Source organism: Colossoma macropomum, unplaced genomic scaffold, assembly GCF_904425465.1.
Source record: "Colossoma macropomum unplaced genomic scaffold, Colossoma_macropomum, whole genome shotgun sequence".
Lineage (NCBI taxonomy): Eukaryota > Metazoa > Chordata > Actinopteri > Characiformes > Serrasalmidae > Colossoma > Colossoma macropomum.
This window is the reverse complement of record NW_023494800.1, coordinates 7,113,397-7,129,868: the sequence shown is the minus strand read 5'-3', so window position 1 is coordinate 7,129,868 and position 16,472 is coordinate 7,113,397. Positions and strand designations below refer to the sequence as shown.

General features: G+C 39.6%; 1 protein-coding gene across 4 annotated transcripts in view; it reads right to left on the bottom strand.

The window, feature by feature from the left end:
* Positions 1 to 16,472, bottom strand: part of zgc:162472 (uncharacterized protein LOC553495 homolog) — a 35,724-nt gene that overhangs the window by 7,018 nt on the left and 12,234 nt on the right. For all 4 annotated transcript variants that reach the window (XM_036588361.1, XM_036588364.1, XM_036588363.1 and 1 more), the window contains exons 11-24: positions 16,117 to 16,257; positions 15,536 to 15,700; positions 14,925 to 14,988; positions 13,128 to 13,329; positions 11,723 to 11,859; positions 9,595 to 9,970; positions 8,055 to 8,171; positions 5,985 to 6,021; positions 5,777 to 5,866; positions 3,322 to 4,096; positions 2,120 to 2,280; positions 1,845 to 1,996; positions 510 to 796; positions 42 to 255 (exon numbers count right to left, since the gene is read on the bottom strand). In XM_036588361.1, coding sequence (XP_036444254.1) covers positions 42 to 255; positions 510 to 796; positions 1,845 to 1,996; positions 2,120 to 2,280; positions 3,322 to 4,096; positions 5,777 to 5,866; positions 5,985 to 6,021; positions 8,055 to 8,171; positions 9,595 to 9,970; positions 11,723 to 11,859; positions 13,128 to 13,329; positions 14,925 to 14,988; positions 15,536 to 15,700; positions 16,117 to 16,257 — 2,918 coding nt within the window. The remainder of the gene's footprint in view (positions 1 to 41; positions 256 to 509; positions 797 to 1,844; positions 1,997 to 2,119; positions 2,281 to 3,321; positions 4,097 to 5,776; positions 5,867 to 5,984; positions 6,022 to 8,054; positions 8,172 to 9,594; positions 9,971 to 11,722; positions 11,860 to 13,127; positions 13,330 to 14,924; positions 14,989 to 15,535; positions 15,701 to 16,116; positions 16,258 to 16,472) is intronic.

Genomic DNA, 16,472 nt, shown 5'->3' with positions numbered 1-16,472 from the left:
AACATCAGACGGTCTTAAATGAATCTTTTTCATATTCTCACCTTCTGAGTTAAAAGAGAATGTCCTCTTTTGCTGATATAGCTCAAGCCTTCCTCTTCATTTTCTCTGCTGCATTTTTTGCCCTCCTCTTTTTCATCCACATCCATCTGTTTCTCCTCCTGCTCCTCTGAGACGGGCACAAACAAGTCAGGCAGGAGGAGGTGAGAGACCTGATCTCCATCTGAGCCTGGACCTCCCACATTAGCAGCAGTATCGCTGAAGAAGAGAAGAGAAGAGCATGGGGACTTCAGCTGTTTAGCTGCTGATTTATTTGCATGAAATACCCTGCACTCCTTAGTCATCACCTTTCAGTTTATAAAATAACAGCCACCCTCCTTTGTCTTTCTTTACAAAAACGGAAAAAAGTATCAGTACTGAGACGCTGGGTCAGATTTTCTCAGTTTTTAGACCACCTCATACGTCTTTATGTGCAAACTCACGCTGCAGGAAAGACAGTCCCCAGACCTCACCTCAGGGGTTCAGATGGCATTTCTGATTTTGCAGAAAACTCCTCCCTTTCTGCAAAAGTGGACGGTACTTCAGAGAGAGAGAGAATATATACAGGCTCATCAGAGGGGGGGTCAGGCTCCAGTAGGAGGTCAGCAGAAAGTACTTCAGCTGTGATTTCAGACTCTTCCATAGACACACTCTCAATAACGTCCTCACTAACACCTCCAGTCCTTATCTCAGACGCGTTGGAAGAGTCCTGCGTGGAAACTGCTCCAGACAGCTCCTCTGGACCTGCAGTGGGGACGGCCTATGCAGAAAATACAAAGTACATATTATACCACTTCCATCATTTACGGAGGACTTTTCATCCAAAGCACCCTTGTGTTCTTGGCATTGTACCAGGGATGCTTAAGAAAATGCAACTATTTGAATAATCAAAACAGGCTGGCTTGGAACTCAATATTATGGAGCTGGTTTCGAAATATGGTTTATGTTAAAATTTTAAAGTTTAAATTGTTAACACTTAGTCACAGTTACCTACCAGTGATAACGAAAGCACACAGATTTTATATAAACCTGTCGCTCACTGAAAAAAGCTAAGAAATTGTATTGAAAGCGCAGATTCTAAACTTTATCTTTTGTTGTGACTTGTGCGAATTTGAACCTTTTAAAACATGATGCACTACATAACTACACCAATATTTATGGAATTATGTCATTACACTTAAATAGTACAGCTGACCACTAGACTTAATAGGAGTAATAAAGTAACTGCAGGGATGGGATGAAATTGCAGTGAATTTCGACTGGAGCGGAAGGTCACTGCACCACAGCATCAAATGATGTTCACTGACGTTTAGTGAAGAGTGGATTTAGTGCGAAAGAGAACAGCAGAAAAACAAAGTGAAATGTGGAAGGATTCTTTCTCAAACAGCAGTAAATGACCATTGTTGAATGGGTTGAAATGACATTTGATAACTGGAATACTAATAAATTTACTTGTTTCTATTCGATTACTGATAAATATTAATATGTCAATCCCTAATTTATACAAATCAGGCCTACTGGTTGGATTTCATCACTGTTGTAATAATAACTCATATCTACACAATGGTAACTGTTAAGGTGTAGGGAAAAGTTTTTAACTTTAATGTCATGTAATGTAATTTTCCAAGCAATTTTGGACCATTTGTATTGGTCCATTCATCTCTGAATTGGCAGAAGAGGGTTTAAAATCCTTTGAGATTTCAATATGACATCAGTGGTATACTAAAAAGCCATGAATACAGACTGTGATGCTTACAATGTGTACATACGCACAATAAATTTGCTATACAGACAACTTCATGCTTTACCATAACAGAGTCACGTGGTGTTTCTGTTTCTGGCTGCGTCTGAGTTTGTGAGATGACTGTCTCTGTGATGATGTCGGTGCCCTCCACTGGTATCTGAGTGTCAGTTAAAGTGTCTAAGGACAACTTCACAGCAGCCTCCTTTGCACTAGGTACTGTGAAGAAAAATCAGGAAGAGAAAAAAAACAGAACGTGTGACATTCTTTCACCTGACAACACATTTACTAATCTACCAAATGTCAGAGCATCTGATCATTTGGACTTCTTCGTTTTCTCACCTGCTGTTGACTGTGGTGGTTTCTGTTCCGTGTGAGTGCGTGTTGTTCTGGAGCTCCGGACCAGGTTAGGTTTAGGTTTGGGTCCACGGCACCTCCGGACAGGGTGAGATGGCTGCACAGAGCTTTCAGGAACAGAAGAACCTGCTAAAGACTCATTACCGCTGAGAGAGAGAGAGAGAGAGAGAGAGAGAGAGAGAGAGAGAGAGAGAGAGAGAGAGAGAGAGAGAGAGAGAAGGGGTAAGAATTATTCAAATTAAGGGTAACGCTTTGCTGTAGGGTACTGTTCATAAGACTACATGACACCTATACAAGCTTGTCATGACAGCTGACATAACCCTACATAAATGTTTATAAATGCTTATTCCAATAGGCGTCATTCATTATAAACGTTACGTTTGCCAATTTTGATCAAATTTTGATTAGTTGTCATGACAAGCTTATGTAGATGACATGTAGCCTTATGAACAGTACCCTACAGTAAAGTGTTAATAAAGTAGGGCTACACAATATGAACAAACAACTTGTTCTGCCATTATACTGCAACACACTGCAATTGCGATATTCCTTGTAATATTTAAAAAATACATGAAATGGATAAAAATTAACCTGCATTTTGACCAAAATAATCTACTTATGTTGGATTACACACCAACAGAAACAACCATCGCGAACTGTGATTGGTCAGAATGATCACAGCACATACTAAAAACACTGTGATCGGTTAGAGGGCTCGTTCGCATAATCCAGCCATCTGTGATAACAGTATTCTATCAGTGTATCAGTATACCACTGTAAAGATCACCAAACATTATATTATGCTAAACGTTTGACACCAAAAATAACTCAAAATCTACTGTGCAGCCTTAAAACAAGCTCTTCTAAAACATAATCAGTAATATTACTGCTTGTAAAAAAAACTCTTTTTTTAAACTGTTGCTGTCCAAATAAAAACGGATCTCCAAATTGGTAACTTTACAGGAGAAGGCAAAAATTTTCTTTAGCGTAATGTAAGTCAAGGTAATCAGATTTTTTTTTGGAGTAATTTTGGACCATTTCTATTGGTCCATTCATCATGAAGCTTTGAGGCAATGTAAAGGATGTCTGCTCAGTTGATGCAGAAAAATTAAAATGGAAAAAAAAAGGAAATGCATGTTTTTCTTTGGACAGCAAAAACATGAAACAAGCATTAACATGCAGATTACCTTTGTGGCTGCTGCTGTTGGAGCCTCTCCTCTCCTGCCTCCACCTTCTCTTCTTCCACACATACCTCTACTTTGGAAACTTCACCCTCCAGCTTTTCTTCTCTGCTCACAGATGCTTTTAGGTCAGGCAATGCTGAGCTGTTTTCCTCCAATTCAGGCTGAGATGTCACAGCAGGCGTGTGAGCAGAATCTTGTTCATTGTCTTCAGAAACTTTTCTTTCAGAAACTTCCATCGACAGTTTAGACTCAACCATCTGGGCTTCTGTAGTTGTTTTAACTGAAGATGTTGGGGAAATGATGGCGGATTTCTCTATAGTCACAATGCCTTTTTCTGGGGAAGTCTGCTTCTGCTGTGTTTTTATGGATCTAGAGGTTCGACCCAGGTTTGGTCTGGGTTTGGGCAGACGGTTCCTACGTATTTGTGAACCAGTTTGATCTGAGGTTTTTATGTCTGAGGTCTCTGAGTTGCTGCTGCTAGGCAAAATTTCAGTTTCCTGTGAACTGATTGACTCTTTCATTGAATTGGAGTCTTGCTGAGAAGGTTCTGCAGAATCAGCTCTAGAAATAACTTGGTCAAGATTATCCTCATAGGCGTTACTAGCCGGGTCAAGAACATCCTTGCACTCTGATGTGACACTGACAGAAGGATCAGAGGTCACCACCTGACAGGTTTCGTCTCCAACCTCTGATTGTTCAGTCGTTTCTAGGATGACTTCCTGCTGAACGTCCTGTTGCACAAAACGTGACGGTTCTTCAATGATGATGACGTCCTCGCCTTAAAAAAACAGATAAAAGCCTTATTAAGCCTCTGTAGGGGGGAACACACGCTCCCCGCCCCCCACCACCGTCACTTTCAAAGTAAGTTAGAGGTTGACACTGATATTCTATACCACTGATACACAACGATCAAACCTAACATTAAAACCACCTCCTTGTTCCACTTAATATATAGGTGCACTTTGTAGTTCTACAGTTACAGACTGTAGTCCATCTGTTTCTCTGCATACTTTGTTAGCCCCCTTTTACCCTGTTCCTCAGTGGTCAGGACCCCCACAGGACCACCACAGAGCAGGCGTTATTTGGATGGTGGATCATTCTAAGCACTGTAGTATCACAGACATGGTGGTGGCGTGTTAGTGTGTGTTATGCTGGTACGAGTGGATCAGACACAGCAGTGCTGGACTTTTTAAACACCTCAGTGTCACTGCTGGACTGAGAACCAAAAACATCCAGCCAACAGCGTCCTGTGACCACTGATGAAGCGCTAGAGGATGACCAACACAAACTGTGCAGCAACAGATGAGTTACCGAGGACCAAAAACGTAGTTGTGTCTAATAGAGTGGACAGTGCTGTGTCTGATCCACTCGTACCAGCACAACACACACTAACACACCACCACCACGTCAGTGTCACTGCAGTGCTGAGAATGATCCACAACACAAATAATATCTCCTCTGTGGTGGTCCTGACCACTGAAGAACAGGGTAAAAGGGGGCTAACAAAGTATGCAGAGAAACAGATGGACTACAGTCTGTAACTGTAGAACTACAAAGTGCACCTATATAGTAAGTGGAGTCAATAAAATGGACAATAAGTGTAGAAACAAGGAGGTGGTCATAATGTTACGGCCGATCAGTGGGCTACACTCATTTCCAAGGTTACACTACACCAGATTTAACAAGTACGCTACACCCATTTCTATAGTTACGTTACAGCATATCCATTTTCATGCTTACATAACACCCATTTCCATGGTTACTCTAAACCTGTATCCATGGTTATTTTACACCCATTTACAATGGTTACTCTACACCCATTTTCATGGGTACACTACACCCGTTTTCATGGGTACACTACACCCGTTTTGATGGGTACACTACACCCGTTTTGATGGGTACACTACACCTGTTTTCATGGGTACACTACATCCGTTTTCATGGGTACACTACACCTGTTTTCATAGGTACACTACACCCGTTTTCATGGGTACACTATACCCGTTTTCATAGGTACACTACACCCGTTTTCATAGGTACACTACACCCGTTTTCATGGGTACACTACACACGTTTTCATGGGTACACTATACCCGTTTTCATGGGTACACTACACCCGTTTTGATGGGTACACTACACCCGTTTTCATAGGTACACTACACCCGTTTTCATGGGTACACTACACCTGTTTTCATGGGTACACTATACCCGTTTTCATGGGTACACTATACCCGTTTTCATGGGTACACTACACCCGTTTTCATGGTTACTCTACAACAATTTGCATGGATACACTACCCACCATTTCCATGCTTACACTACAACCACTACCACGGTGACACGAGGAGTAACAGGTTCTGAGAAGACACACCACTTTACTTTCTAAATGCTATTAAGATGAAGCAGGTAAATGATGAAGAGGCAAAGAAATGTGTTTAAAATATTCAACCCATCTTGCCTGTGCTGGGTGCTTCTATTGCTGGAGTCATTTGACCAGAGGTTCCGATGGTCAGGAGTGTCCTGGCTGCTTCAGCGTAACTCTCAGACACTGGAGAGACACACAGAGAACAAAGTTACACATTGAAAGAAAAAGGAAAATTTCAAAGAAAAAGAAGTTCACACTGTTTTTACTGGCTAGTAAAAAATGATATTAGATGAATTCTCACCTTCCATGTGTTCTGGAGCCAGGAACTCAATCACATCCTACAACAAAAATCAGACACACACTCGTTTATCTCAACAGGACGAGTAGGGCAAAAACCAGGAGAAAAAATTATGGCCAAAATATATATAAGAGTATGAGGAACAATTTAAAAAATAGTTTCCTTCTGTCTATTGTATTTGATCCAAGCAGCTGAATCAGAGCAGTGAAAACAATAAATACTGCGAGCCACTGAACACCACTAAAATAAGTAAGTGCACATTAATTATGATCTTTTCCAATGAATGTGATGACCAGTTCAGTGTGGATGTGGCTCTGTGCTATTCTGGGTCCAGGTATTAAAGTGTTGGTAATGCACTGTTTTAACCGCAGTTCTACTGTACCTACACCTTAACTGGAGTGTGAAGATAATGCCCTTGATGCTTTTCAAATAGGTGGGGGTCATGAGCACAGGTCAAGCAGATTAATTTGACAAAGAATCTCAATGAAACCCAGTAAGAAAGCAAGTTCTGATACGCGATTGTCCATCTGGGAATAAATGATGCAATTTATGTGAAGTTTTACTTACATTTATTTTAGGCATATGTATTTTTTTTTCTGCCTTGTACCTCCATTTTCCTTTTTTATTATTATTATTATTTTTTTTTGCAATACGTGAAAATGTCAATTGCCCTTTACATTGTGTATAAATGTCAAGATTACTGAGCCAGTAGAAATGGCCCATACTGACTTTCTTGAAGTCCTGTTACATTAACTTACATTAAAAGTAAACATTGGGCCTCATTAACCAAGCATTCTTAAGAAGAAATTTCTTCTTAACCTCTTATTCTCCAGGGTATATTTTAGTTTGTCCATCTGAATTTACATGACCAAATCGTAAGGCAAATTACGCAGTAACTGCATGAAATAAATGCAAATTTTTATTTATTTATTTATTCATTTTTTTGTAAAAGCTCCCCTCAAATTAACAGAACGTGTTCTATGATCTACACATATTGCTATATGCTTACAATTTACTGCTGAAAGCCAAAAATCTTAGTTACTCTTTGTATTATTTTAGAAAAATAATTTTTACAGAGCAGATCACTGAAGAGACGCCATCTGTTTATAGTTTATAGCCCAGATTTGTGGAAAAATGGGTTGCTTTTCAGTAGAAAAAAAAAATTGTGAGTTCAGCTTCTTTTATTATAAGGGTTTAAAATTACATCACCCATCTATTTGACTGGAAAGAAGTTACAGCTCTCATACGACCCCCACCTTCTGAATGTAGCTTATGAAATATGAAAGTTATGAAGAACATGACAAAGTGCATTTTGGAACCACCGGTGGTCTCAAGGGGTTTAAGAAGTTAAAGTCCACTTACACAGTTTTCACAAAGATTCTGACATTCAACAGTGTTTTCTTATTTGGGATTTGTTCTTAGGTAAGTACAGAATCTACACACTCAAGAGCACAAAGGTGTGAACAATTCTGTGGTTTAAGACCTTTTAAGAAAGGTCTGACCTTTCTCAATTTCAATCTTAAGACTCTTCTCAAGAATTTAAGTTAAAACTTAGGAAGATATTGGTGATTGAGGCCCGCTGTTTTTTACCTTCTCATGTAAGGTTACCATTTAGGAGATATGAGGTCTTGTTCCTGCCGGAACGATATTCACGTATATGCCATGCCTAAATCATCACATACTCTACAAAGTCTGGGTCGGGTGTTAATAGACGTGCAGTTGGCACGATGTTAACTGTGGGGTATAAGCTTCCACTACTTGTTAGCCGCGTTAGCTTTGTAACCAGTATCAGGGCAATGTGTCATGTGATTTCCTTTTCCTGTAACATGCGTAGCGTAATGAACTACAGTTTAAATTCTTTTAATCACGTTCTTTTAGCCACCGACAAAAGAATTTTGTTACATCTTACAAACATTTTAGGCACCTATGTACGCTGTTTAAAACCATCTGTCTTGACAAAAAGTGTGTTTTGTCTGTAATATCAACACATATCATTAAATCTGATTTTTAGCCAAACTATCTCTTTAAGGGTCACAAACCCACACAGGCTCCCGGAGCTGAAAGGTCACTTACGACAAGCAGGTCGAGCTGATGCTCACAGGGCACAGAGCTTCTCTCACAGGAAGACTCAGGACACACAGCATTCTGGGATATACCCAAGACATCAGGTACATTCACAGAAATGTCCAGCTGGGAGCACATGGGTCATGGGTAATGGAAGAGGAAAGGACAGGAGAGGGATGGGCAACACATGCATGGACAAATATGCTGAACATAATAAATAGACAACAAAACAAATGTAATGTGAAACAGGTTCACAAAGGAAATGCTTCGATTCAGACAGTGGAACGACTAAAACAAAACAAATAATATGAAAACACTGACAGTCTGTATTTGTAATGAATTAAAAATAAAACCTGTAATTGGCTACATTTCATGCAGCGCTGGGAACTGAATGGTAAGCTATGTGCATGGAATGAATTTTTAACAGAGGACTTTCATAAGGGCTGCAACAATTTCTATAATTGATTAATCTTTGACCCTTTTTTTTATTAATCCTCTGATCTGACTAATATACCTTCCTCGGTTCCTCTCCTTTTGCAGCCACCACCAGTCAAAGTTACATTTGTGAGACAAGGGAGTTCTTCTTTTAGGGAGCAACAAAACAACAGAAGCCACATCATTCCCTACACCTCTTAGAATGTACTACAATCTATCAGAATGATTAATACATAAGGACAATAATGATCTAATTCAACACTTTTTCATAATCTTCTTTGTCAACTGTTAACTAAGCTACAACGATTAGGCAACAAAGTTAATTGCTGGTGGCTTAAAGGGTGATTCCACCAAGTTTTCAAAATTGAGATAATGAGAAAATAATAGAAAATAACCATAATAATTATCTTTAAAATACGTCAATCACCTAGATGTAAACAAAGTCTTTCAGAATGATTTGATGTGAAATGATTAACTGCAGAGAAACCCAGAGACTTCGATTTCTTTACCATGGTGGTGATAGGAACCAGGGTTTGTGATGTCTACAATGTAAATACAGCCATTTTGTTTATTATCCAAAATGACCACCTAGGCATGTCTTCTGATTTTCTATATGTAATATTGCTAATGATAAAATAGTAGTAAAACTGAAAAAAAAAGATTTTTTTCTTTGGCTACTACAACAGCCTGCACGTACCTCTCCACCATGAATGATTTTCTAAAATTGTATGGTTTTAGTCAAAAGCTTATCTCAAAGTTATCATAAAACAATGTCTCAGGCATCAGGCATCAGCACAATGACAATCATTTCACGTAATAACGTTTTGTGAGAGAGCTTTTAAGAGGCATTATCACTTCAGACATCTGGTTCTTTTCACCACCACTGTTAACAATTCTGAACAAGTTTCTCTGGAACGGAGCATTTCACACCAAACCACTCTGAGTGAGCATAACCATTAAATTAAACAGAATATTGAAAAATCTGTGGAATTCCCAAAGTCAAATCAATACTTGATAGATTATTAAATAACAGCTATAATCATTATTTGCGGCTCTAGTCTTCTTTAACTAATGATAACTTAACTACATCCACACAGCTCTCTTTCCTTCTCACCTCTTCCATGGTTTCCTCCACCTCTGTGTGGACCTGAGGCTGAGAGCGTAGGCCCATCGGCACAAAGGCCTGGTTCTCCTCCTCCTCTGCATTTGAACGATATTGCTCTTCATCCTGAGTCGTGTCATAATCCTCTTCATCGTCATCATCCTCCTCTTCAGCGGCCGAGGCCCGTAACGTCACCAGCCTGGATTTGCCTCTCCTGGGCATGCCCCGTTTGAGGGTGGGGCCTGGCTTCTTTCGGGCCTTGCTGACGGAGCTATTGGAGCTTTGAGCCTTAGCTGGAGGAACGGGCAACGACTCCGGCTCCTCTTCTTCATCTTCATCTGCTGCTGCGCGGATCACATGCTGGGACAGCTTGGGTATCCTCCCTGACCTGAGACAATACATTAATTAAGTCAATGACTATAAACCATTGAAAATCTTCTCATTAAAACTGGTTTCTTCCTCTTAATAAATAAATAAATAAATAAATAAATAAATAAATAAATGTGCCATGATTTGAGTGTTGGCAGCTTTTTTATGTAGTTAAGAGAAGTGACAAGCCAAATGAATTAGAGTGAATGAGGGGGAAGACTACCAATCTCGACACTGATGAAACATTGAACTGAAAAACATCGTCATTAACCAAAACATTAATTAATAGAAGAAAAAAATCTTTAATGCTCTATATTGTTTATATGACCCACATTGTCATTGACATATTGCAAAATACTACAGGCAACATAGGTCACACTGTTTCACTGCAAAAAAAGAAACTGCCCATCCTGGCTGGCTACTCCAGCGTTTCCGGGCTGCTAACTTATTCACCACAGCGACACTGACGCTCGCTTCAATGGCAAGAAAATGTTTGCTTTTACAATTCTTTTAGAGATGCTATTTTCCACACATTAATTCAGGTCTTCTTTATTCTTCAGTTTGAGAGATTAGTACCAATTCACTTTTTCCTCCAGTATCTCAGGAAATTGGGCATGTTTTCAGATTTACAAATATGCTATGGCATATTGTAAAGTTTCTCAGAGGTATTCTGGGATAGTTGCAGTCGCCAGGCTATGAAGGACAACGTGTGAATCACTTTGCTACAGCATCACGTTGAGGCAGATCAGTGCTGCAGCTCTAGTTAGTTGAGAATGCCAAATGACAGAAACACACTGACTGTAGGTGAAGCAGCTAACATCATAATAAACTTTATTTTCAGGGACCCCCCAGAATTTTGATTTTGAGACATTCAGGGGGTCCGAAAGGTTAATTAGTAGGTCCCTGACCCTCCAGAACCCCAAGAACCCCACTATTTTGCAACTTGGTTGTTCCTAGAGGCTTCCGTTTCATGTTAATACCACTTGCAGCTGACCTTGGAAGATCTAGTGAGGTAGACATTTCACAAACTAACTTGTCGCATCCTGTTACAGTGCCACGTTTAAAGTCACTGAGGTCTCCAGTACGACCCGTTCCACTGGTAGTGTTTGTCTATGGGGATTGCCTGACTATGTACTGGATTTTATGTATGTGTTAGCAATGGGTGTGGCTGAAACACCCGAACTCAATAATCTGGAGGGGTGTCTCAATACTTTTGGCTTTATACTTAATAGATCACGTGTCAGGCTCCAGTCCTGGCAGGCCAAAACACTGCAGACTTCAGCACACTGCCTCATTAAACACACCTGATTCAGCTCATCAGCTCATTAGCAAGGCCTCTATAAACCGAATTCAGAGCGTTAGATGAGGGTAAACGCTAATCTCCGCAGCACTTTGGCCCAGAAGGTCCCCAGTTTGACATGCCTGTAATAGATGTTAAGCTTTTTCATTCAAGAAGATTCACCCAGAGTTCACTGGGTCTGTTACAGGTAGTAGGGGTGTGGCTTGGCCACACAGTGCTCTGTGCCTAGTTCTGTATTCTCTGTTGGTAAGACTGCCTTTTCTGTTGAGAGTTGGAAGAAGGTGTGTTAGAGGATGTTGTGACGTGAGTGAGTTTTGGGGGTTGAACTAGTGAACAGGTGTGACTGAACACCGCTTTTTTTTTCCTTCAAACCTCTAGAATGACGTAGCAACATCTGACACTAAAAAATAGCTAAGCGTAGCTGTTCATCTTTAAATCTGTAAACTACAGCGTTCCAAGTGGTAAACCCACCTGGTTGGCTTGTTGAGAATGTGCTCCTGAACAGCAGTGAGATCAGGCTCCTCCTCTTCCTCTGAATCCCCCAACCCACAGGCAATGATGTCAGCAGCGATTCTTTTCTCCTTCTCCCGTACTGAGGCTGAGGAGACCTGGGGGACATTTCAGAAAGGAGGATTTCTCGGTTACATTTACATTTTACATTTACGGCATTTGGCAGACGCTCTTATCCAGACACAGGTAGATGAAGGTAGTGTTAGGAGTCTTGCCCAAGGACTCTTACTGGTATAGTGTAGGGTTGCTTACCCACATAGGGGACTGAACTGTTAGCCAGACAACAGGGCATCTGCAGATATCAGCAAATTCAATTTTATGCAAATGTACAATCTTAATGTCACTGTGGCATTTTAATGCTGGTCTGTGCCACCTATTCCTTTTAAAGCTATGTAAAAGCTACAGGTACAAGCATTGTGTGTGAAATCATAACCAAGCAGTATCTCTTAACTTACTTATAGCTCAAAAAAGCAGGGATTTCCATTGGAATCGAGTGATCTACTTCATAAGGATCCACAAAACAAACTAATGGAATTATTCATATATATTGCAAACCAATGTTTTGGTTTAATTATTAAAACAAAAATAAAGAGGTTTAAGAATAATTACAAATATATTGCAGACTTTTTACTCCCATTTTATGCATTAATTTTTGATAAAACTGCCTTAATGCCTTTTCTTACTTTATGACCAGTGGATTATGTAACAGGAGAAGAACTTAGGCATGTTTTTAAAGGGTAATTAAAAAAAAAAAATTCTTCAGAAAACCATTTTCGAGGTGTAAACAAAGTCATTCACAGTGGTTTGATGTGAAATGGTTCATGTGGTGGTGAATAGAACCAGTGGTCACAACCTCTACAATGCAAATACAACCAAAAAATACCGATGAACCTAGATGTGTCTTCTTATGTGTTAATAATGGCAAAACGGTGGCAAATCGGAAAAAAATGCTTTCTTTGGAGACTATTCCTTCAACATGTTTTAGGCCAAAAGGTCATCTCTAAACTATCATAAAATAATGTCTCAGATGTCAGGTAGTGTATGTGTAACCATTTCATGCAATAGCTTTCTGTGATGTTGCTTTTAGAGGCATTAAATTCTTTGGACATCTGCTTCCCGTCACCACTACTGTGAAGAATTCTGACGCGGCTGGTTAGAACGGAGCCTTTCACACCAAACCACACTGTATGACTGAGCACACATGATCAGCTGTTTGGAGACTGCAGCCAACTGAATAAATAATTGGGATCAAGCTCCTACTTGGTTCAAATGAAAACCTACACCAGCACTTTGAGGTTAAGACTGTACTCAACAAAATGCACAATCAAACTGGATGCTTTGCATTCATACCAGGATGACTTTGTACCTTTGAGCCTTTCTCCTTCCCCTTCTCCTCCCCTGCTGAGGTGTGTGCGTCCTGAGCTTTCTTTTGGAGGGTTGGTCCCTTGTTTCTCCACTTCCGCTCCAGGTTAGGCAGCGCTCTCTGGGCTCGGCCTTTCAGCTGAGCAGGTTTAATGCCAGAACTCGCCAAATCTGGTTTCTCCACTGTCACATCCGGCTGCTGCAATCTGATCATATGTTTTTACATTAACCTGATTTTATGTGTTAATATGGTGCACTAACAGTGACCTCCAGCTTAAACCATCAAAAACAGTGGAATTTATTGTAGATTATAGGAAGAAACCGAATGTAAAAACGTCAGTGCAGGTTTTAGGACAGTCAATATCTGTTGTACAATCTTTAAAATTTTCCTGAAAACTTATATTAGTGATTCTTTGAAGTAGCGCATATTATGGGGGGAGTCATGAGCTGGAGGCTAGGGAACCAGCCTGGTTCGATTCCCTTGAGCCGACAGTACGTGACTGAGGTGCCCTTGAGCAAGGCGCCTAACCCCCAACTGCTCCCCGGGCACTGCGAAAAGGGCTGCCCACCGCTCCGAGCAAGTGTGCTCACTGCCCCCTAGTGTGTGTCTTCACTAGTGTGAATGTGGCTTTTCACTGCATGGATGGGTTAGATTGCGGAGGTGAAATTTCCCCATTGTGGGACTAATAAGGGTCACTTAATCTTAATCTTAAAATTCTGACACAACACCAAAAAAACTCAAAGATTATTCTTTTTGCAAAAATGAAAAAAGTACAAAGTAAGAAGAGATCTACTAAGTTTTATTCAGTTATTATTGAGAGTGTTCTTACATCATCTATTACAGTTTGGCATGGAAATATAGATGTTCAATTTTTTACAGTGTCTTGTCCTTGGAACACCTCTTCCTTCAGCTGTCTCTGTTTATACTCAGTACACTCTTAAGCAAGCAAAGAGATTAATGACAGATTCCTCCCATCCAGCATACCATCTTTTCCAACCACTTCCTTCTGAGAGGCACTGTGCATAAAACTAAGACAACCTGTTTCAAGAACAACTTTTCTCCTATTGCGATAAAGTTACTTAACTCTTCTGAGAAGTGTTTATCATTATAATCTGTCCGTAAGATTTACAGTCTTTGTAAGAATGCACTGATAAAATTACTGTCTATTTTTTAGTGATTATTCTATACACAGTGTTATATATTGTATTGTATAGTGTTTACTGCATATGTGTCACGCTGTATGTTTATGTATAGTGTTACAACATCAGTTGAAATACATCTTCATGGGTACATTTACCACAGAAATGTTGTGTGGCAATATATATATATATATATATATACACATATATATACATATATATATATAACCTCTTTATAATATATATATATATATATATATATATATGACAGTATTATCATGGTAAATTACATCATAACTAGCTTTCCTGATCATATTGCAGGTTTAATTAGTACAAGAACACTGAACAACTGCATGTATCCTAAAAAAGACTACACTAATTAAAGAGACTAAAATATTAATAACAACAGCTGGTAACTGCATAATAACAAGTTAGCAGCCCATTATGGCATTACGGCATTTGCTCTTGATCCTTATCACACATAATAAAAATAAAACTGTTGTACTCACAGTTTTTTTTTATTTCCACTACTGTATCACATTGCATTGTGTCTGTTAACGAACTAAATATTTTTTTTTTACCATAAACCCACCTCCAATTATTACACTTATAATGCATAACCTTCCTTAGCGTGTGGCTACAAGGCACTATAGGCACATACCTGTCCACAGGTGATTGTCCTTCAACTGTACTGTTTTCAGCGTCTTCTGTATCAGCCACCTCAGCTAAAGATAAATCAGTGACATAATTAAAACTACAAGGTACAAGGACTTTTGGCTTTTTTGCTATGTTGTATGTTTTTTTCTTTCATTTCTGAAAATAGGCAAAGCAGGTAAATTGTGCAAAAGTTGTGAAAAAGATAAAAATAATAATAAACGTATGTTGTGATTGCATATTTATCATATATTGTAGCTTGTGGCAACAAGCAGAGAAATTCTCTGAAAAACATATTAGTGTTTGTTAATATAGTTGCTCAAGTAGTTTGCAGGTATACAAGGAAAACAAACAGAAAAAATCAGAAGTGCTGACTCAAAACTGTCAACACAGAATGTAAATCGTATACACCGATCAGACATAACATCATGACCACCTCCTTGTTTCTACACACATTGTCCATTTTATGTGTTAAGTACATATATAATTGTGCAATCATGTAATTAGATTAAAATGGTGTAGCAAAACACCAATAACTAGATTTCTACAGGCTAGTGTGCTCTGTCTTAATTTATCTATACAAAGATATAAATATTCTCCCTGCTGCCTGTAGCACACCTGCTTTGTTTGTGTCATTCTTCACACTTTTCCTCCGGGGTGTGATGGGAGTGGTGGTGCTCCCTCCATCATTAGAGATGCCCTCATTCTCCTTCTCTCCCTCCATCACATCACTGCCCGAGCTTTCCTCTTCTGAGCCTGAAGAAGAGCAGACCTTCTTCCTCACTGCAGAGAGAAACTCAAACTCAAAACTACGGCTGGATGGTTTGTTAATCAATATTGTGACACTGGCCTTAGTAGTGCCACAAAAAGTGGTAATATGTAAATGAGCACTTCGACCAATCACAGTGCATCCTGAACAAACACAGTTCCAAATGAGTTTCTGAGGGTGAGGGTGGGACAAATCCCTCCAAAGTCATTAATAACGTAAATTACTGTGGTCAAAATAATGCAGACCCATCTTTAACCATGTCACATTACAGATTACTGATTAAACTTCAAGATAAAATACAGTATTTAGCAATACTGTTGCAATACTAATATTTTCCCCATGTCACCCTACTAAGAACAGGAGCAGTAAAGTAGATGTACAGGCACAGAAGGTATACATCAAGAGGAAAACAGTGGACTGAAAAACTCACCTGTTGACTTTCTCTGTGGAATGCGAGGGACTTTGGGCAACCTGGATGTGTCTTTCTTTTTCTTGCGCTTCTTTTCCTCGTCTTTGAGGATCTTCTCCAGCAAGTTGTTGAAGAAGTCGAGATCCAGGCGCCGCCTCTCCTCTGGAGAGAAAATGAATTTCATCAGGTTACGTCACAATAGCAAGCATTTCAGACTCCATATACACCTGGTATTATTGGATTTTTATAGATAACAGTATGTCACACGGTGTCAAAAACCACATAAGCAGGTATATTAGACATTACTCAACAACTCGGCATGGTCTGAGGTGAGTGTACGATTATTTAGGCAAACTGTTCCCCCAAAATTTCATCAC